Raw genomic sequence first — 21,321 nt, 5'->3', positions numbered from 1 at the left:
CCATAATGTACTTTTTTTTTTTTTTTTTCATGGAATGCTGAAGTTAGCCACCATCTGTATTCATGCACCAGACCAAATAACTCGCCATAGACTATGAAGACAAATAAATTCTGGAAGGATTGCCTGCCATGGAAACTGACTGAAAAATGTTCCTCCCGGGGGTCAGTGCTCAATGCTACTTGTACTGCCTGCTTCTCACCAGCAGGTGAGGCTGTAAGCATTTCTCCAGTGCATGTTACTCCCTCATTCGTCACATTGAGTAGTTTGAATTGCAATCATGGAACAATGCAAGTTCTCTCCTCGTGCAAGGGGCTGATCAAATAATGAGGCGTCAGTGCTTGGTGAGTATTCAGTTTATTCTGTAAAGATTCAGAAGTGTAGAAAGGATGATACAACAGTGCTTTATGATCAGACTATTTCATAAAAGTTTCTTTTTAAGCGATCATAACACCGTAAGTCCAGATTCCATTTATCTCAAACCAAAATAAATTTGTAACATTCGACACAAGTGCATACACTGCTGGTAGGAGATCAACCTCCAATTTCACTTTGGATGGTATAGCACCGTTCATTAGCTATTAGCAGCTTGACAAAGATGCAGCTTAATAGGATTCATGTAGTGACTGTATGTTTATATAAACACAAGAAAATTCAGAGGAGAGCAAAGATCTCCTCATTTGGCTCTCTAGCTAGCACAATATTTCACTCTGTCATTGTCTAGGGATCAAATTGATAATTTTGCATTAAACAACATTTTTGCCAGTAACAATATTTGATACAATTACATCTTAAAGTTAAACATCTCCAAGTGTACAGAAAGCAGCACAAGATTTTTTTTTTCACAGATATAGACCAACAGTGACCATTGATGCACTGGCATGTTTTTTTTATTTTCTTTCTTTTTTTGTTGTTTTCAGGACAGCACAGTAGCTGGAAAGCAAGGTGATGGACAGACAGGTCATATAAACACATGGACAGAGCTGAGTAAGGCAACGTTAGCGTGACAGGCTTCTCTCTGTTCAGTTTGCAGGGCAGTGTAGTGTATTGATCTCGACAAAGCCGTCAATACCTTTAATGTGGGGCAGTGTGATTTTTCTAGCATTGCTGTCTTCATTAGTGCATTGTACAGTATATAGTCTCTTGCGTGTAGCTGAACTGCAACGTGACACCGACATTAATACAGATCTAAATAAAACATGTTTGATTGCATCTGGACTTACAGTGACTATAGAAGAGTAATAGAATTGAAAAAAAAACATAACGGAAAAAGTAAAATTCAAGGCAGTGCTGAAGTACTTACTGGTTGCTAAAAAAGTAAAAAATATCACAAAGCCAACAATAACATTTCCTCGACACATCTTTAGTTTGTCCACTCAGTACAAACCCTCTCGTATAGTGCAGTTTCAATCATATATATATATTTCCCCCCTCTGACCCAAAACAATATCATTCGGCCCTATCCTATCCTATCTTTGCTCATTCAAGTCAGTTTTCCAGTCAGTGTGCGTCTTCTCTCGCTCGTTTTCTTTGATCCCTCGTACTGACCTCATTGTGCACCCTCCCCACACAACCACAAAGAAGCATGAAAGGCTTAAACATCACAGAACTCAAAAGGTGAGAAGTTCTTTCTTTTTGACGATAGCAGGAAGTGATGGCAGATGGAAGAGAAGGAGGAGGAGGGGGGGGGGGTATTCACAGTTACAGTCAGAGTCCAACGGTCCAGCTACAATCACATCTGCTGTCATTATGAACACTCTATTTTTCTTTTCTTTTTTTTACACCACGGCCAGGGGAGCGAGCCAACCTTTAAAACATCGTGTTCCTCCGGCGAACTCTGGGCCCCGGCATCATCACACCTCCAGCAGCTCCATCCTCAGGCGATCCCTGATCAGCAAACACACACACAAGAGAGAGGCAGCACTGTAAAAAGACGCCTGCGTATGGGTTGACTTGCCTCTCGGAAATCTATCTCACCAAAGACAATTGTCATGATTTATTCACATATATTAGCATGCGCTCTCAATCTATAATTCAACGCTTCAGACTTAACTTATTCTAAAAATAGCATCTTAAACACGGACCTTTGATTGCCCAAAAAGCTACTCAGCGTTAGTACCTGTACGCACTTCTCCTGCCTCCTGTTCACTGTGCATCACGCAGCAGCCACTACAAACAAGCTGTCACGCTTCCATCACGCCACCTTGCTTTCGCAGCTTCTTTGATTGATTAACAGCCCTAAGCTTGTACAATATCATAAGACACTTGGATTTGAAGTGAATCTTACTTCAAAGGCTTTTATCTCACTTTGTAATTCAAGCACAGTGAGTGTTGTACCTGGCCTGATTGCCATCGGTCTGTTGTTCGATGAGCGACTGACTGGCCACTGGCTGCTGGTGGTCGGCTGCTCTCTCTGACCAGGGATCCTGCAGGACTTCTGGTGCCGACTCCTCAGCTTGGCCTTGCTCTCCACCCCCCTCCGACCCCATCAGCCCGAGCAGCGGTGAGTATGAATCCTGCCACACAACCTGCTGCCCTGAGATCAGTCCTGCTTCTCCTTCAAGGTGCTTGTTCGTGTCTTTCTCAATACATTTCTTGTTGGCTGCTTGAGGGTCCTTCGGTGATTCAGCTTTGCCGTCTCCGTGGGCCCTTGCCCCCTCCTCCGACTCCCCTGGAAGTCGCTGATAGGTCTCCAGCCACTTCAGCTGCCCATTCTTGTGGCTGTACCTACAGTCGCTGAACCAGCGCACCACCTCGGATTTGGGAAGGCCCGTCTGGACGCTTAAGTCCTCATACTGCTGACTGCCGGGCCAGCGGGTGTTGGAGAAAACACCTCGGAGGATATTTAGCTGCTGGGGCGTCTTGTTGCCCCAGGGCGGGGAGAAGGACGGCTGAGAGGCGGTCACTTCGGCTGCCTCGGAATTGTGTTCCAGATGTACAATCTCAGATGTGGTCTCGGACTCGTTCATCTTCAGCCTCTTGAAGTTGATCTTGATGGGGTCGACTTTCAGCCCTGGGCCGCCTCGTTCCACAGCAAACGGATCCTCATCCTTAATGAGCTGCTTTAAGATGGACATGCCTTTTATTGGGAAGTCTGTTTTATTGCCCTCATCAAAAATGGATGACATGCTTTTTGTAATGACAGTGGTGCTGGTGCTTTCAGTTGGGGATTTGCTGGCATGGTTTAGGTTCGGTACACTGTCATTACTGGTAGTACTGGGATATTCACTGCTAATACTGTTGTTAGACCTGTGGATGTTGTTGTTGTTGGGCTTGTCGCCGTGCTTTGCGGCGTGAGCCACTTCCTGTGGACTGATGACGCAGCTGCTATGAATGTTATTGGTGACACTGGATTTGCTGGTGTTAGTGATGATTGTGTGACTCTCGGTGCCGTTTGAAGCTTCCGATCGAATTGGTAAACAGTTGCTTTTGGGATTTGGTTTGCCGTTAGTGTCAGCAACACGGCGCTCATCATTATTGCTAATGTTGGCAGAGCAAGTGGCAATGCTGTTGATGCTGTTTGTGGGGCTGCTGTTATGCACCGTTTTCCTGGTGACAGTCTCACCACCGTTACTACTGCTAGAATAGCTGCTGATGCTGCTGCTACTACTGCAACTACTGCTGCTACTGCTGCTTCGACTGCTGCTGGTGCTACTCACAAAACCACCGTTTCCAGCCATGTCCAGGCTGACGCCATTGCTCTTGACTGTCTCCACCGTGGGTTGGATATTCTTTGTCAGTACCTGTGTTGTTCTGACTATGGGCGGACATTTTGGGGGGACGATTGGAGTAGAATACGAGACCCTGGTGACATTGGGGTTGGTTGACATGCTGGCCTGTGTGGCCAGGACTCCCAGAGGCCTTGTTTTTATGCTGCCATAGGGAACTTTGGGCATCTGATAGTTTGGTCCTTTTGAGCCTGGCTGGGCGTGGACAGTGTGATGAGTCACAATGTGATTGACGTGCCGTTGCACAGTTGGCTGCTTCTGAGGCGCTCCACCTTGGAACACAGTGTTGAACATCTTCCTCCTGGCCTCCTCGATCTCTTCGGGAGACCAGCTTATGCCTTGCTTAAGCCTCTGGGCAGTAAACCACAGTTTGATCTGCTCCTCTGGGAACTCCGAGACCACTGTCAGGTAGCAGAGCTCAGCTTTGGTCGGGTAAGGGAACTTGCCAAAGGATGTCTTGAGAAAGCTGCTGGTGTCCATAGCAGCATCGTAGGTGGGGATGCTGCTGAGTGGGATCATCACCTTTGGAAGGTCTTTATTAGAACTGGAGAAAGGGGGGGAGTAAAGGGAGGGAGTGTGCTGGTGAAAGACTTGGTTGGGCACTGTCTTCGTAATAACGTGAGCGACAGATGTCCTCGGCATAGCTGGGGCGCTAGAAACACTTAGAGCCCCGTTTTGGAGTTCAGGCACATTTGTCAGCATGCTGGGGTCTACATCCTTTCCAGGGTCAATCTTCCGTACCTCCACGGTGTGAGAAACCACAATCCTTTTGTGCTCCCCCTTGGCTTTCATCATCTTTGCGATAGGTGTTTTGGTGAGGGAGATGCCAGATTCTCTGTAGTCTTCTCCACTCTCCGTGAACAGACTTTGTTCCACAGTTGTAACTCCGTCCCTCTTGTTGACATTTAGGGAGGCAGTGACCAAGCCCTCCATTATCTTAGGGTGAGTGTTGGCGTTATGCAGAGCCAGACCCTCGAAGCGGACGACTGACACCCCACAGTTCAGGCAGTAGAAGGTGGGCTGTGCCCTAAAGTCTGAGTGGCAGTTATGCATGTGATCCAAAAAGTAGTTAAGATCTCTGGATTCAAAACGACAAGTCGAGCAGCTGTACGTGCCTCCTTTTTGCATCTCGCTGCCACTCTCAGATTTGGAGGAGCTGTGAGAAAAATGGCCAGACTCTTCTCCAGAGATGCTGAGTATGCTGTCCTCTGGGATTGTTGGTAGGAGTTCTGGTAGCGAACCCAGTATGATTTCCTCACGCACATGTTTGGATTTGGATGGTATCATGCAGGGTACAGTGGATTTCCTCTTGCTGGCCATCGTGCAACGTTGTGTCGATGGAAGAGTGAGTGGTGATTGGTTGTCCGGTATGATGAGAGCAGAGGGTGGGTGGATAGTGGAGAGGGTTGAATGGAGTTTAGTGTCATGGACCAGCCACTATGAGATCACAGTGTTGCTTCATGCCTTCTGCCACTTCAGGACTCCTGTCACATGGACGAGTTTAACAGCTTCCAGGGAACCTGTGAGGAAAGAGTACAAAAAAAGAGATTTGACTCTCTCAGCCCATATTCAATTTAATCAAAAAGAAAAGAGAGTACAGCACTGTAAGAACATGGAAAACATAGGGATACAAATTGTAAAAAAAAGATCTTGAACACCTTGCAAATGTAAATTCAAAACCTGTTTTCTATTTTAAACCTTGAAATATTTATAGATAATCCAGCAGCAGGATGCAGAGGAGGCAAATAGCCCCACACAGAGTAATAAGTGTAGGTGGGAATTCAGTGTAATCAGTGTAGGTGGTATTTATCAGTAATAACAGCCCTGAAGTAGGAGTCCAGGGTTTTCTTTTCAAAGAGCCGTACGATCTATGCTTTCATTCAAAATGAAGGTTACATAAAATTACTGCATAGAAAGAGGTGGCAAATTTCAGGCTTGACATATTTTAATAAATAAAGAGTTCATCAACAAGGATATTATCAATATTTTAAAATTACATTGGGCTGATACCGAAACCCCCCCGCCGCCATGAAATATATAAAAAGGAGAGCAAAGAAAAAGGCTTTTAATTGGCTTCCGCTTTCTTTCGCACACACACACACACACACACACACACACACACACACACACACACACACACACACACACACACACACACACACACACACACACACACACACACACACACACACACACACACACACACACACACACACACACACACACACACACCTTCAAATCAATGCAGGCTGTCTGTGTTCTTGTTATTTACTAGGATTTACAGACTGGTGTCTAGCTGTCACTTCTTATGAATTCAGAGAAAAAGGAGCACAATAATCAACAGAGCCAGAAACGACCATCTAATCTCGACAATATTTGTTCTTTTCCTTCCCTGCTGCCATAGGTTTGGCTCCTCTAATTACTGATGGCATGCATCCACTGAATTATTTTTAGCAAAGCCTCAGGATGCCTAAAAAAATGAAACGTGTAAGAAGCACTTATATATAAGCTAATGTGACAGAGTGTACAGTGAATGTGATGTGCCGAATATGAATCAGGGATAGGATCTTTTTGGCAGATACCACTTGCCTCCCTACAGGAATAACCACTAAATAAATATTATTCACAGACTACTATAGCTTTTTTGAGAGATTTTGAGTGGGACGCACTTCACCTCTCCACACTGATAGTGGGCTGGATAACCTTAGCAGCTGTTTCACATTGTAATACCGACCACAAATATGCAAAAATGTCCATGCAGGTTTGGGTTTGTTCGCAAAAATGTTGTAAGTGTAGATATTGTAATTTGAAATGCTGTGTGTTTTTTAACAGGGGGAAAAGGTAAATAGAAAAATCAACTTGACATGTTTTTTGTCATTTTGGCCAGTGAATAACTACTTGGTTGTGAGCCATATGTTTTACATTGAACATTACAGTGTGTCTTCATGTACTTTTAAGGACCTGAAACATCCCCACGAGGCCAGGGAGGGTAACTACAAACACATCTGAAGCCACTTACAAGCTGCCGACTCAAACCGCCTCGTTCTACATTTGCTCAGCATGCAGCTTGATGTCACATGCGTGCAAATAATCACAGCACACAGATCACTGGGCTCTCAAATCCATTAGCAAACCACATCCAAAGGCTTCTCCCCTCCTATAACACTGCCTTCATAAGGATGGATTGTATTTGCCGACTTCAACATGTCTCCTCGTTCCTCTCTGCGTTATGTAAAGAGAAAGGAAACATGGCTCTGCTCCGTCACAAACCACAAATATTTAACAGAGTGTGAGAAAAGACAAAGGATACACTCCCATCAGAGTTACATTAGCGATGCAGCTGCTTTTAATCGCTATCTTAACACTATAAAGGACAGAACATGTAAAACAAATGATGAGGTCAAATCTCTAAGTGGACTGGACCCTCTGCCCTCTGCATGAACTTGTGTGACAACCCCCCACAACCACCTTTCTTTCGCGCACACACACACGCACGCGCTCACGCACACACACACACACACACACACACACAGTTTCTGTATATCACATCTGAGACTAGAGAAACATGGATGTGTGACACGCTGCTGAAAACTAGTCTAGTCATGCTCTGTCCAAATCACTCTTTACCTTCTCTTGCAAATATATGCTCTTGGGAAAAATAAAACACACCATATCATCCAGTCCTAGCCCTCTGTTGAAATCCAGCATACCTTGACATCACCTTCTGCCGTTTGTCGATACAAAGAAAACGGTTTCAAATACTTTCAATATGTTTCTTTTTGTTGTGCAACGTTTACACATACCGAAAAGCACTCTGACAGACTTTCGTTTTACTGCTTCCGCGTGTGTGTTCACCACGGCCGGCTGGACGGTAAATAAAAGATGAACCTGTTCCAGAATTAAAACCTTCAAACTACTGCCCCAACAGCACTGATCCCAGACTGTGACTTCCTCCTCTTACCCATACCTGTTTTTTCATTCCTCCTGCTTTTCCGACAGAAAGAACTCAAACAAAACAAAACAAACAGCAAAAGAACTAGGTCACCAGCATCTTATGCAGTAATCCCGGTTCACTGCATCCAGACGTGGGCATGTGCTGTATGTTCTGCCGCCAGAGAGGTCATGATATCCTCTGACGGCACACTAAATTAACCCCTGGTGAGGACACTGTGTTCATTGAGTCTGTTCCACTGAACCAGGGATTTAGACAGTCAGCTTTCATGCAACAGAGGGATGTAGTCATGCACATCTCAAACATCTGTGTGAGAGAAGTCACAATGTTATAGAACTTTGTGGAAAACAAAAATCTGGGCAGGCTTTGTTTCACTGCGGTGAAGTGGTTAATTTTGTTTGTCCCACAAACAGCACACTGGATGCCAAGACGTTTTAGAAAATTAAGTGATGGAGAAGGTAATTTGACTGTGACTGGTGTAGCAGCACCCAGAGGGGACGGCGGTCTGCGACCAGACAGACGCTGGCCTAGTACAGAAGCTCCCCCCCTCCCGAAAGAACACACATTCCACTTCCTGCATGAGAAAACCCAAGACAAGCCAAAAGTTGAGAAAGGTTACGTAAAGAATCAGGTCACCTATCAAAAGAATGGGCTGCTTTATCTGGCCAGTGAGACGTGCGATCAGACACGAGACAAGGGCTTCCCAGACAGGGAGCCAGTGAATGGTTCCCTCTGAAAAGCCCGGCCTTGTGTTTCAATGGCGAGTTAGACAACACTCAGACGATCACTGTCCCCTGTGCGTCGTATGTTCTCGCACTAGCACTGGGGGGGGGGGAGTCTTTTCATCTCGGCGGACCAGGGGAGTTGTATCTGAAGTGAGGGAAAGTGGCAGAGCTCTCAGAAGTGCTTTCCGAACACCCACGCTCAGCGTATGCGGAGGGGCCCTGCTCTGCCGACTAAGACCCGCATTCGAACCATTCAACTTCCCGAAAACAAGCGTTTCAAAACAAATGGGATTAGGCTAGGTGTCAATTCTGATGGCGCTTTATACGTTCTGCCTGATTTAATAGCAGCTTTAAGATATACAGGAGGGCCTCCCTCATGCGCTCTCACACTGTCATTTCCATGACAATATTATATTTACATCTCATTAATATGTATTTAATTGAATTCTCTATACTTTAAAATGGCCAACAGCTGAGTGGGCTGCTCCCATCTCCAGAAACCAATTGAAAAAAAGCAGCATGTATCCTCTTTCATCACCTCATAAACTGCTGCAGTAATTACAATATTACAACAGGAAAAACATGCCCAATCTACAACGAGCCGCTACAGCAGGAAGAGAAGCGAGGCTGCAAAAAAGGTCGCTCGACATTAAAATGTTATTCAAAACAGTCCAGTGATTCAGACACTCCCAGATCTTTGGGTCACCTACAGTTGACATCAACAAACAGAGATTGGTGCTTCTTGTTGTGCCGCCTGTCACATGAATGAAAATGGGAAGGCTAGAGGAGGAAGGACAAAGGAAGACAAAACTCAGACATCTGGGACTGAAGTGAGAGGATGACTGATGATGATGACAGGCTGTGCTGTTTCAATATTCCTCCCCGCTGACATCTCATAGGCACACTTCTCCTAACACACGTCTCCACACACACGTCTCCACACACACACGGCGTCCTCACACACTCCCTCCTCACCTCCGCAACACTTACCACCTGCACCGCTCGGAAAAAATCTTTCTTTGAACTGAATAACTGACGAGGAGTCTCTTGATGCGACAGTCGCAGAAGAGCTAAAAAAGAAAAAAGAAAAAAAGAGGCACGAATTCTTTCACTTATAACAATATTTGTTTTGCGTGTAATTTGCTTTGACAGTGATCCGCGGCTGTCTTGCTTCAAAAGTCAGCCCCCAGCCCTGCTAAAAAATTGGTGTCCACTGGGAGTTGGTGCTGAGACAGGGGAGGGGGGGGAGGGGGGGTCTCCTGACAGATACATTTGAATGACCCAAAAAAAAAAAAAATTCTGAAAATCTGTTCCGAGGGAACATTTTCTGCCAAATGTCCATTAAATAGATTAACGTCATGTGAGTGGATCAGCTGGACACCCAAATATAAGCCAGAGATAGAGAGCAATTACTGTCTTGCACAGAAAAGAGATGGAGAACAATGGCGCCTCATTTATAAGAGAAACGTGATCCAGTGCTGGGAGCCTTCAGACGGCTGACTGTCTAATTGCGATTGTTCTCTTTCCTGCATGTCTCCTGTGTCCATCATGCTGCCAGGGTGGACTAATGAGAGACGTGTTCGTTTGACAGTAGGCTGGACATCTTTGTGTGTGAACGGCACTGTACATTAATAAGCTTCATGCTCCAATGTTACGTGTGCAGAAAAACAATTCAGAGTCATAAGGGTCATAATCACGAAGCACTGTACCAGTCTACACTGTGTTCTCCGCCCGTCCAGCGTGCAGAGACTTCAGTGTGGACGCTGTGCCTCTGTGCCGGTTTGTGTTTTTTTTTTTACTACATGGGTGTGTTTGTGTGTGTATTAGTGTCTGAATGTCTGAGATGCAGGTGTTGTCAGCCCTCTTATCCTCCTCCTCCTCACACACGCAAATGCACACGCACACACACGCACGCACACGCACACACACCCCTTACCTCCGTGACTGCAGTCTTGTCCACTGGGAGACTGGTCTGTGGTGCCACTCATGTGTTAACATTGCCATGGCAACCCCTTCTTCCCCTTGCCCACCTCACCACACACACACACACAGCAGAGTCACTCGCCCACACCCACTAACCTCTAGACACACACGCGCATATACACACACTGAATTCCTTGGACTGCATCCGGTGCAGGACAAACTTAATCCACATGCCCTGCCAGCCATCTTTGAAAAGTCCATTCATGGTTCAAGTCTCTTTCAGCTAACTTTGGGTGAGGTCCGCGACAATAACTTGGCCGTTTTGTCTCGTGAGCAGTTTGTAGCGACGCTATAATCCCTGCTCCGCTGTTCTCATGTGTTTTATAGCAGTTGATCAAAGAAGTATCGCAGCTGCACACGCTACAAATGACCTCCCGTTTTCGTTATTGTCTTGTTAAATCAGTCCCGAGGCCTGAAGACCGATGCTGTGCAGTGCATTACCACTGCACTATACTGTCTGTCTGAGCATCTTTGTTGCACGGTCCTGTTTTGTGTTTCCGGGTAACGCGTACTGTTGAAATCTTACATTGTTCTCCGAACGCTTCTATCTGTGCCACAGATGAATGACAGACAAATAAACCATGGTGCGCAGAGAAAAAAACTCTGAGTCATGCATCCTTTTACATCACTTTTGATGAATAACTTCTTCAGTTCTGTAGCCAAGACTACAGGCGTTCATTTGGCAACTTAATGCGAAAAGAAAGAAAGATGGCGGCTTACTGCACATTGTAGTGTCCATCCTAAAATGGCTGACATCACAGCCTCCTGTAACTGCCAAAGCCTGGCAAATGCCAGCTCCTGCTGACCAAATCTTTCTTGCATGGGACAGAGAAAGTGGCAGGGGCTCTTTCCCCACTAGCCTCAAGGTTTCCCCCCCCTCCATCAGTGCACAGGCGTTTCTTTTGGTTGGAACTGTGCAAACATGCTGCTTTAGTGGGTCTTTTGAGCGGTCTGGGCTTCGATACGGCATTGGTCAAATGACAAAAGCAATACCAAAAGGGATAAATAAAAGTGAACCTCGATAGCCCGCCGTCCTTTTGCTGGAAAAAATGGGGCTCGGCATTGTGTTCCGGGGAATTTTCTGTGAGGAGGCATGCTGCAATCATGAATGCTTGTTTTTACAAAAAAAAGACTGTAAAATAGATCTTGTTGGCATGATCGTCAATTTTTGTTCTTTGAACTCAAGATATGTTGTACACTCCATGTCAGCTAAATCTTGCAAATCATGCCCATATGACCTTCCTCGCTATTCTCTGGCAGGGGATTCATTTTGAGCCGAGGGAGGCACACGCAAACATAACATCCACAATGGCTGCAGTTAGAAACCGGAGCACCAAATCCTGAAAAGTACAGTACAGCAGGTTTGTCAGGGGCGGCATTAGCAGAGACTCTGCTCTGCAGAGGGGAGTGGGCACTCTTGGCCCACTACATTGTGCCTGTGTATACAAACACTCCGCTGTGGCCATAACGAAAACTGTGAGCTGTGCCTAATTGCAGGGAGTGAGGGATGAAAGGCAATATGCCTGGCCTCATTAGAGCAGTTCCGAGAAGGGAGATGGAAGAGCGTTCCCAGGGATCCACAAAGAGAATTGACATTCCCCAAGTGTAAGCGTCCTGCTGGAGTGAAAACCTCCACACACGCTGAACTCGCTGGGCCAAGCTGAACTCAGTCTGCCGGAGCTGCACAGCCAGAGCTCATTTACCTTTGTTTTGCCGGTCATCACACACGCCTGCAAATTAACTATGGGAGAGAAGAAATTGCCCACTGGAGAGTGCACTGCACTCCACACTTGGAGACACTGTCCACCTACTCCTGCAAGAAAAAGCTAAATTTCAGGAGGGCTGCACGTGACCTACATTATACGTAACAAGCTTATGTTGTTCAATAATTAAAATACCTTTCCTTAAATTGCCAGTGATTCATCCTCGTCCTACCGCCTGCTTGAATAATTTGGGGGTGTTGTGGATACTGGAGCCACACATGATCCACTGAGGCAACATTAGTCAGCACAGAGGACCCTCCCCTATAAAGGCAGAGGAGGCACTTGGCATTCAAAGCTTGGCCAATATTTTATGCAAAGATATCAAATCTGACTGCGGAGGAATTGATATTTTCTAATGCAACACTGACTGATAATCCAAAGTTTTCAAAAATAACTGCGTTCGTGTGATATGAACAGCTCTGCTGACTGTACTGTATATGCCTCGGTGTGTGTGCATGTGTATGTTTGTGTTTGTTTAAGAGTAGGGCAGCGGCACATGTTGGTAGGAGGAAGAGGAGGAAATGAAAGAAAAAGTCCAGTGCACAGAGACACGGGCCTACCTTTTTTTCTGCTCTGGCAAAGGGGAAGAAATGTGTAGAGGGAGAGAGAGAGCGAGCGATCGATAGGGGCAAACTGGTAGTTCTCTGTGCAGTTTGAACATCTGTGGACTTTCCTTCACATCTGTCGACGAGGCTGCTGTATAAGCTCTGCGTTCACAAGTCTTACACAACTAAAAAAAAGCGCTCAGACTCGCGGCGAAACAACCGCGGTGCGTTGTGCAATAAAATAAAGCAGATACGCCACATTGTATAGGGCGAGCGAGGAGCGCAGGACGCAGCCAGACGGAGGATCCGCTGTTAACTGTGACAAACTGACGAGTTAACCCGTCTCCCTCCATTCACACGGCTGTGGGGCAACACGCCGCCTCGGAGCCGACGTGCCAAAGGCGATCTGGCACTCTATATAACCTTATGAATATTCCCAAAAAAATCCTCCACCCCCCTCCTCCACCTACTGTCGCCATTTTATACATTGGCGACTTCATGTAAACTGCCTGGACTACAGCAGCAGCACATGAAAATCCAATATTCAATAGCGACGCGTAATTTCAAGCAACTTTACAGAGATCGCACCAACGCGAATAACGAGGCGTGTGTGCGCGTCAATTTTTTTTTTTTGGGTGAAGAGTAAATGTGTCCTTACCTCAGCAGTCGGCGGGGGAAAATGGAATCCGACATTAATATATAAATGAATAATATTGGATTAAGCTCCGATCGTTGCGCTTTGAGAAGAAGAGGAGTCGAGCAGGGGGTGGGAGCTCTCCTCAAGTGAACCCGGTGAACTGGCGTGAACCCGTCAGTGACCACGGCAAGGTACATTACATTACATTACCTTTCCAACCCCTCTGCCACACTGTATGGAGACGGCAAAAACAACTATGGTCGGCGGCGCAGGACGAGGCAGCTCCAAAAAAAAAAAAAAAAAAAATTAAAGCGAGTGTATTTCCTATGAACACGTGATTCGGAGCGTCATCCAAAATCCAAAAGCCCTTTCATCTCAAATTTTGGAGAGGGGCGGGGATGAGATGAATGTGTGTGTATGTGCGTGTGTGTAAAGGGGAGGAGGAGGAGGGAACGTATACCGAGCCCAGTGCACATTTGGGTATGTCGTTATAGGGGTTTAAGGCACATCGGGTTATACATAGTTACAATGGCGCCGGGAGCAGCCTGATGCGCGCATGGACTGTATTGTGTGTAGATTTGACAGTTCAGTGATCTGCTCTTTCACTGAGCTGCATCACCCAAAAGGTCCTCTTAATTAGGTCACATGTCTTTCTCAATATAGATGGTTGCTGTCTTCTGACCAAAAAAAAGAAAAGAAATTTGATGGGCTACTATGAATATTAATCGTTGTGGGAATTGTCGTTTAAAGCACAGGCCTCTCAGCCCACCGGTTTAAAATAGACTTTTACGCACACGCAACAGTGTATGACCAATTTATGCAGATGTGGTGTAAATGTAGCCTATATGTTCATGTTCATTTTTAATGTTTGACCATAAAATACTCATTCCTTTGATCACATAACAATGTTTTATTTCGGTTTTAATTATATAGGTGTAAAGTGTGTTTTAGGGCTGTGACCCACATGACCTTGTTGGCCTTCTGTGCGCAAAAGCTTACAGGGAAAAGGCGCAAATGAGACATCAATAGAAAGAGGGAATAATATAAAAAGGGTAATATAATAATAATAAAGGATTAACTATTACAATATATGTTTTTCAAAGATATTAAGCAAATATAAAGACAGCAAATATTGTATTAGAGTAACAGGAAGTGGGACAATATCCTGTATATTACATCGATATAACATTCTGATAGTTGTAATGCGTATATAACTACTACAGACCCTCCAGTATTAGAGATATATGGATTTTCACTTCTTTGTCCTGACTGGATTCAGAGGTTGCAAGTATCTGAGGTCGTGTACAGTCAGGAAAAACAAAGATTATCAATCAGGAAGATGATTCACTCAAACATGTAAAAAAAATTCTGCAGAGGTGAGTCATGTAGTAGGGCAGGTTTAGGGTTTGGTACATTTGATTTAAATACCTGTTTGTCTGGTTGCAGCAATACATGCTGATCTCATTGGCCTATTGTTTGAATGTATAACTATAAAGTGTTTGTTTGTGAGACAATGGTGTTGGTGGTGGTTTGAACTTTTGTCAGATTCAGGCAGACACTGCTCTTCAGTGGATTGTTCCATTATAAATGCATTATAAGGCCAACAGGACATCATCCGAGTGGAGTGGCAGATCAGAGGCTCCCAAAATAATGGAGAAAACATTTCTATTTGGATTTGTTTATAGTAGGGTTGAAGGTTTACAGTTTCTTTAGCATATGGAATAGTACGACGTAAATTTAGGCTAAACAGGTGATGTTTCTACACAGTATCAGGATGTATCCTCCGTGAGGTGTTACTAAAGCTACTAAACAGATTGTCATTACCTTGGTATTTGTGAATGAGCCTGCCCACTAAATGTAAAGTGCTACGTCACCGTGTTTCATTCCACAGATTAATTCTTTCTAAATAGTGTTTCCTTGAGAGTTAAAATCTGGTGCCTAGAATGTGCAGGAGCCAACAGAGGTACTGTTGCTATGGTTACTTTACGCACCTTGTTCACTGATTTAAGGTGATAAACTGTTGATCAGATCTTTTCTGGTAACAATCTGTGACTGTGGCGTGACAGAGCATCTTGTTGACGGTTAAATAGGCATTTTTTTATTACAATAACACGTCTATAAAATAAGATTTTATATATATATGATAAATGTAGACGTTTAAATCCACCATGCCTTGGTGTAAGCTGGCACAAGTTTCTTTACTGCAAAATCAGAAAATACAACCATTATTTATAATTGTTTTTCAGTCCTGTAAACAGATGAGCTACCAGCTTCATGCATTACAACGCTGTGGGCCTTAGATAGTGGGAAATGTGCTGCATGTGACTGCTTCACACCATAAAACAGAAAATGCTGCTGCTCCTCGTGATTGCAAACAGCTTCATGAGCTCTCATCAGAGTGACAGATGAGAGGCAAGTGGGCAGATGGCTGAATTATTTTCCTGCATGTTTATCTTATATTAAAGAGAACGAGAAACCCTCACTGCAAGCAGAAAGAGGGTGTGTGGACCAGGAATAAGTGTTAGAGTGAGAGCTCTGCTCTCTGTGGTGTAACCGGATCAGGGCAGAGCAGAGGGACGTACAGGAGGCTTGTTTGCTTCCAAACGAGCCAATGAGAGCAGCTTTACATTAGACTGACAGGCTGCCTCGACGAGCCGGGAGACGCTTTTCAGGTTCAACCCCTGCACCTCAGCCAATACGGAGCCACGACGCACGGGAGCGGAGGGAAACAAGGAATACGAATTTGACTTCCTGTAGGTCAAAGCCGTTACCTGGCACCTGCAGCGGAGCCTGTGCGGACAGGTGAGAACACAGCAGCCACAGAAATGGCCCTGTCGCAGTGTTTGGACGATTGTCCTCTGAGCCTGACTCCAAAACGCACCGGGACCGGAGACCGGAACCCGCAGGAGGTCTACAACGAGAGGCACAGGCTGGCCCTGGAGGAGCTGCTGTCAGGAGGAGTCGACTACTTCCTGGGATTCCTCGCCAAGGAGCGGATCCCCAACTTTCTGTCGGACGATGAGATCCAGCGGATCCGGAGCACTGCCGTGCTGTCCCGGTGCGCGTCCGTGCACGGGGAGGAGCACTCGCTGGAGCAGTCGCTCAGCAGCTCCCTGGACTGCTCCTCCGTCACCTACTTCCCCGAGGTGTCGGACGTGGAGCCGCCGCTGCTGGAGATCGGCTGGCCCGCCTTCACCGCGGGCTCCTACCGGGGAGTCACACGGGCTGTGGCGCACTTCCAGCCCAGCTACGGGGAGTGCATCTACAGCTGCAAGGAGGCTGCGAGGCGCATGATTAAAAGTGCCACAGAGGTATGCACGATGGAATAATGTGCTTCAATGTAATTATTACCTGACAGCTCCATATCAGCTGCCAAATGATTATGTTATTTCACTCACAAAATCACCTCCCTGCAGGGACTGGTACCATGCTTGTCAATATTTTCTTCCTACAAGGTCAAACATATTATAACTAGCTTTAATTTTGATTAGTTTTTTCTAATCATCAGTCATTTGTTTTGAAATGTTGCTTAAAATCCTTTAATTTCCGGGTTACTTTTTGTTAAGATGTCCTATAATTAAATAGTTTGATTTGGTTGTGCTCCATTTAAAATCGATATCTTATCAAATAAGCCTCCAACTACAGAATAAGTGCTTGTTTTTGTGTGTATTTATACATATAAAACTAATTATTTAAATATTTTTGAAGGCGCACTCAAGTTCGAAATCTTTTTATCCTTAAAATACATGCCAGATTGTCCCAATGGAATGTCCTTGATCAGCCAGAATATTAGAAGTTGAGTTTTAGTTTTTTGAAATCTTGATTAAAAAGGAAGCAGTGACAGAAGGATACGACAAACAAAAAAACTCCCCACAGCATTCAAATTCACCGTGCTGTTCCTGGCGGGAGCTGTCATTCCCATCTCGATTTTTTGTAAAGAAACATTCCAGCGCGAGGAGCGTAAGGAGAGTCTGGAGCTTCAGAAGCACCTCAGGCCTGCGTGAGCTCTGTGCTCCAGATGTGCCTCGACATGCTTTGTGAAACTTTGCATTCTCCCTTTCATTGGAAATCTGGAAACCCTAGATTTTAAAACTGGTTCACATCTAGACGATGGCGCTATACCAGTAGTTTCAGTCTCTACCAGTTGGAATGTAGCATGGTCATTCAGAGATCGCCTATTGAACATAGTCTTCTTTGTACACAGGGGCCTCTGACTGTAACAACCCACTGCGCGTGTACATTGTCACTGGGCAGCTCATTGAAACGGCGTGGGCCTGTACATCTCTCAAATTTAACTCTGTTGTTGCACATTTTCCCTTAAAAATAAGCACCAAGAAATATCATCCAAATAAGGTGGAACTCCAGACAAGGCTGCATGTGGGTAACATCAGTTAAAAGCAATAAATCCAAAATATGTAAACATTCATGTCTAATCCTCCCCACACAACCTTTACCCCAGCACGTGAAATTCCAGTCCTTCTCGTGAAAAAGAGAAACCTCAACGCAGGAAAATGGAGGCAAAATTGACGGTGCACCTGTGTCCTGTACAGAAGTCATTTGTTTGCTGACCAAGTGTTACTGCCGATTGCCATGGAAACAGACCACAGTCAATAGAGAGCTCATCAGCATACACGTTACAGGGATGGTGTCGGACAGAGATTCGCTGCTCTGTTTGAATAAGGCCTTGCATTTGATAATAATGAAAACACAATCATTTGGTACATCTTGGAAAGCACGGTTGCAGCCCTAGAAAGAATTCTATTATATTACCTCTGTATTTTTCCACTACAGGTGATTGCCATAGTTACAGACTCCCTGACAGACCTGGATATCTTCAGAGATCTTCAGGAGGCGTGTTCCCAACGCAGAGTCCCCGTCTACATCCTCTTGGACCAATTATGTGCTCCTGCTTTCCTCAAGATGCTCAGAAATGTCGGTGTTCACCTGGACGACCTTCGGGTATGTGTTTGGTTCAGTACAACTGGGTGTGGCTCTGTGTGCACAACAGGATCATCAGTTGGCATCACATTAACACATATCTTTTTTCTTTGCCATGACTACACTTTGCCAATATTTGCATTCAAAGTTTGTTTATAGTTGGTAAATAAAAAACTTTGTGACACTTCCTGATACAGCATCAGTTTCCCTTTCTGCCCCGAAATAGTGCTTCTCATGAGGTGTAGTATAACATTTTGTCACGTAAATGCAATGATGGCTGAAGCTGTTAGCAAGCGACCATCCCCGCCTGCTCCCCTGTCCCCACAAGGAGCCATTTTCAGCTTCAGAGAAAACTTGCACATAGCACCTTTTTAAGATTTGAAGACTGGTTAGGTCTTTACCTGACTCTCATTCCTGTTCTTTCTTTTTTTAATCCTTACAGCAAATGAGAGTTCGAACCATAACCGGTACGACTTATTACATGAGATCAGGAGCGAGGATAACTGGGGAAGTTCACGAGAGGTTCATGCTGATTGATGGAAACAGAGCCGCTACAGGTTCTTACAGGTAACAGCCTGCTAACCATTTTATCTAAAGTCTGCTATTATGGAAAATGGAAATGCCTAAAGCCATAGGTGTAAAATAATATACATTTTTTCTTTGTAGTTTAGCAAATGTAGCTGTTTACTTTCGGTCTTTCATGTCAAAGTAAACTTATTGTCAATTATGCCACATGTACAGGACATAGACAGGATTGCAATGCTGTCTATGTCCTGTCTCTGATCTCCTGTGCAAACATATAAGTAGACCGGACATATAAGTACGCAACATATTCAGGACTCAACACATAGTACAAAATACAACATAGTATGCAGTCATAAGGTACACGGTGGATAGGATGAGAGTAGTGCAATCCAGAATAGTGTAAAAAAAAAAATGGAAAATGCAAAAATCCTAAATGGGATGTAATGTACATGTTGTTTAATGTTACTCCTGTGCAGGTTCAACTGGACTGATGGCAAACTAAACAGCAGCAATCTGATAGAACTTTCTGGCCAGATAACAGAGAAGTTTGATGAGGAGTTCCGCATCCTCTATGCCCAGTCTCTACCTATAAACACTCGAGGACCTCCAAGTGTCCGAAACAGCGGCATCTATGAGAAGCTCCTCATCAAGCACTTGGTCACCTCCTCCCCTCACTTGGCCAGAAAGAGGCTTGTGGATCCAGTGTGCCTGACCAGCACGCCCAGCCGCGAGCCCCAAACCTTAGTGGTGCAGCAGCCCACACTTGATCCTTCAACTCCTGATCGCCGTAAATCCAGCCCAGCATCTGACTCCTCCACTATAGGTGAGGACTGGATGGGGCAGCGTCACATGGAGGAAGAGGAGATCCTGGCTGGTAGCACGACTCAGCCTTTCCCAGCAGAGCAGCTGCCAGGGAAAGAACCAGCGATACCCAGCACCGTCTCCTGCCATGCCTCCACTCAGACCAGCAGGTCAGTGACGGAGAGTGACACCCAGACGGACCTCCAGCTCACACGACACCCCGGCATCATCACACAGGCAAGCACAGGACAGAACCAGGCCGCCTCTCTAACCTTTTCGCAGTCCAGACAGATCTCGCCCACCCAGGCAGCTCCAGACGACACCTTGAAGGACTCTTTCCACAAGCTGACCAAGGAGCGCCAGCACCACTACTCCACCATCCGCTCCAGGCTGGAACACATGATGACCACACTGTCCCAGAGGCGAGAGCTAGCAGACGTCACAAACTTGACTCAGGGGCTTGGTGCTCACAACAGGCAGAGGGCACACAAAGACTGGGAGGAGCCACCAAACCCTAGACTGCTTGTTGAAAGTGCGGGCAAGGGCACGTGGCCAAGAGCCAGATGTGTACACTAGTTTTCCTGCAGGGTTTTTGATGATGGGGGGGGGGGGGACAAAGAGCTCTTGCAAGGTTTCTAGTGGATCTTCTGTTTCATATAAATGCTTTTGGCTCACACTGCTCTTTTTCCATTTGCCTTTATGCTTTGCCCACTTTAGACGTTTTCATGCTGTGTCCTGTCCATGTCTAATAATTTTTTTTGGTGAAATGCTAATGCATGGCTGAAACTGATTTCCCAAATATTAAGTTTGACCAAAGACACTGTGCAATAATATTTTTTGACCATGTCAGTTTAATGAATATCATTTGCTGAAGAGGTTAAGACTGGACCATTTTTACTGTAGTATGAATGAAAATGCATGTTTTGGTTATTTCAATCACATTTGACTGCTGTAGCCACATCTGATCCTCATTCCAGAGAGCAGCTGGCTCTCACTGTGCCTTGCTAATAAATGAAAAAAGTATTTTTTTTTTTCTAAATGAGGGGCTCATTTCTTTTGTCTTTGTGTCTCCTTGTTCTTGTGCACTCTTTGTGTTCAACTCAGCCTCATCGTAGTTAAACTGCCATCAGCTCCTCCAGTTGAATGTTGGAGACAGAATTGCTTCCTTGTTCAGGGTGTATGTATATAAAGAAGAAACTGGCAGATTACAAGTATAGATTAGGATGAATGCTAAATCACTTCTTTAGGCACACAAGGATTTTACAATTGCCAATTCCTTGTATGTTTATTTTCTGCACAGATAATTTGAAAGGATTCCAAGAGAGGATTGGCATTTATGAGAAGCTCTACATTAACAACAATCTAGTTATTCCGGATCTCCACACATAGTCAATCATGGGCACCATGTGCTACGGGGCCTGGCATGAATGTGAGTTATGAAGCCTTTCAATCTTCATGACTCAGAGCGAAGCACAAAGGTCCCGCTGTGAATATCAAAAGTTTCTCAGATCTGGTTTGAAGAGTGCCCAGAATGCCCTCTTATAAATGAATTACTGGTGCTGAGTTTTTATGTGAATAAGGTTTAACTATATGGAGGAGATGAAGTGTTGCCACTGCATATCAAGATTTAGATAGCTTTATTGACAAAGGAAGGAGGCCCGTATGTTGTTAGATTACACGATGGAGAGCAGGAATCAGATCACAAGATTATAGTTAAAGATGAAGAA

The 21,321-nt window shown here is 45.1% G+C and overlaps 2 protein-coding genes across 3 annotated transcripts; one reads left to right on the top strand and one right to left on the bottom strand.

The window, feature by feature from the left end:
• Nucleotides 1-337: 337 nt before the first annotated feature.
• On the bottom strand, nucleotides 338-13,624 carry zhx3a (zinc fingers and homeoboxes 3a). Of its 2 annotated transcripts, none has more exons than XM_062395955.1 (3): nucleotides 13,541-13,624; nucleotides 2,335-5,245; nucleotides 338-1,884 (listed from the first exon to the last, which is right to left on the bottom strand). In XM_062395955.1, the coding sequence occupies exons 2-3, from the start codon at nucleotides 5,043-5,045 to the stop codon at nucleotides 1,851-1,853; spliced, it is 2,745 nt and encodes a 914-aa protein (XP_062251939.1). In that variant the 5' UTR covers nucleotides 5,046-5,245; nucleotides 13,541-13,624; the 3' UTR covers nucleotides 338-1,850. The 2 variants fall into 2 exon arrangements, with proteins under 2 accessions (XP_062251939.1, XP_062251929.1); XM_062395945.1 differs by lacking the exon at nucleotides 13,541-13,624 and adding an exon at nucleotides 13,352-13,512.
• A 64-nt stretch (nucleotides 13,625-13,688) lies between these two features.
• fam83d (family with sequence similarity 83 member D) lies at nucleotides 13,689-20,643 on the top strand. Its single transcript, XM_062395968.1, has 4 exons — nucleotides 13,689-16,641; nucleotides 18,122-18,289; nucleotides 18,711-18,835; nucleotides 19,270-20,643. Exons 1-4 carry the CDS (start codon nucleotides 16,156-16,158, stop codon nucleotides 20,168-20,170), a joined length of 1,680 nt encoding a protein of 559 aa, XP_062251952.1. The 5' UTR covers nucleotides 13,689-16,155; the 3' UTR covers nucleotides 20,171-20,643.
• Nucleotides 20,644-21,321: the final 678 nt, after the last annotated feature.

This window comes from Platichthys flesus, chromosome 2, assembly GCF_949316205.1.
Source record: "Platichthys flesus chromosome 2, fPlaFle2.1, whole genome shotgun sequence".
Classification (NCBI taxonomy): Eukaryota; Metazoa; Chordata; class Actinopteri; order Pleuronectiformes; family Pleuronectidae; genus Platichthys; species Platichthys flesus.
The sequence above is the reverse complement of the archived record's forward strand: the minus strand, read 5'-3'. Positions and strand labels throughout refer to the sequence as shown.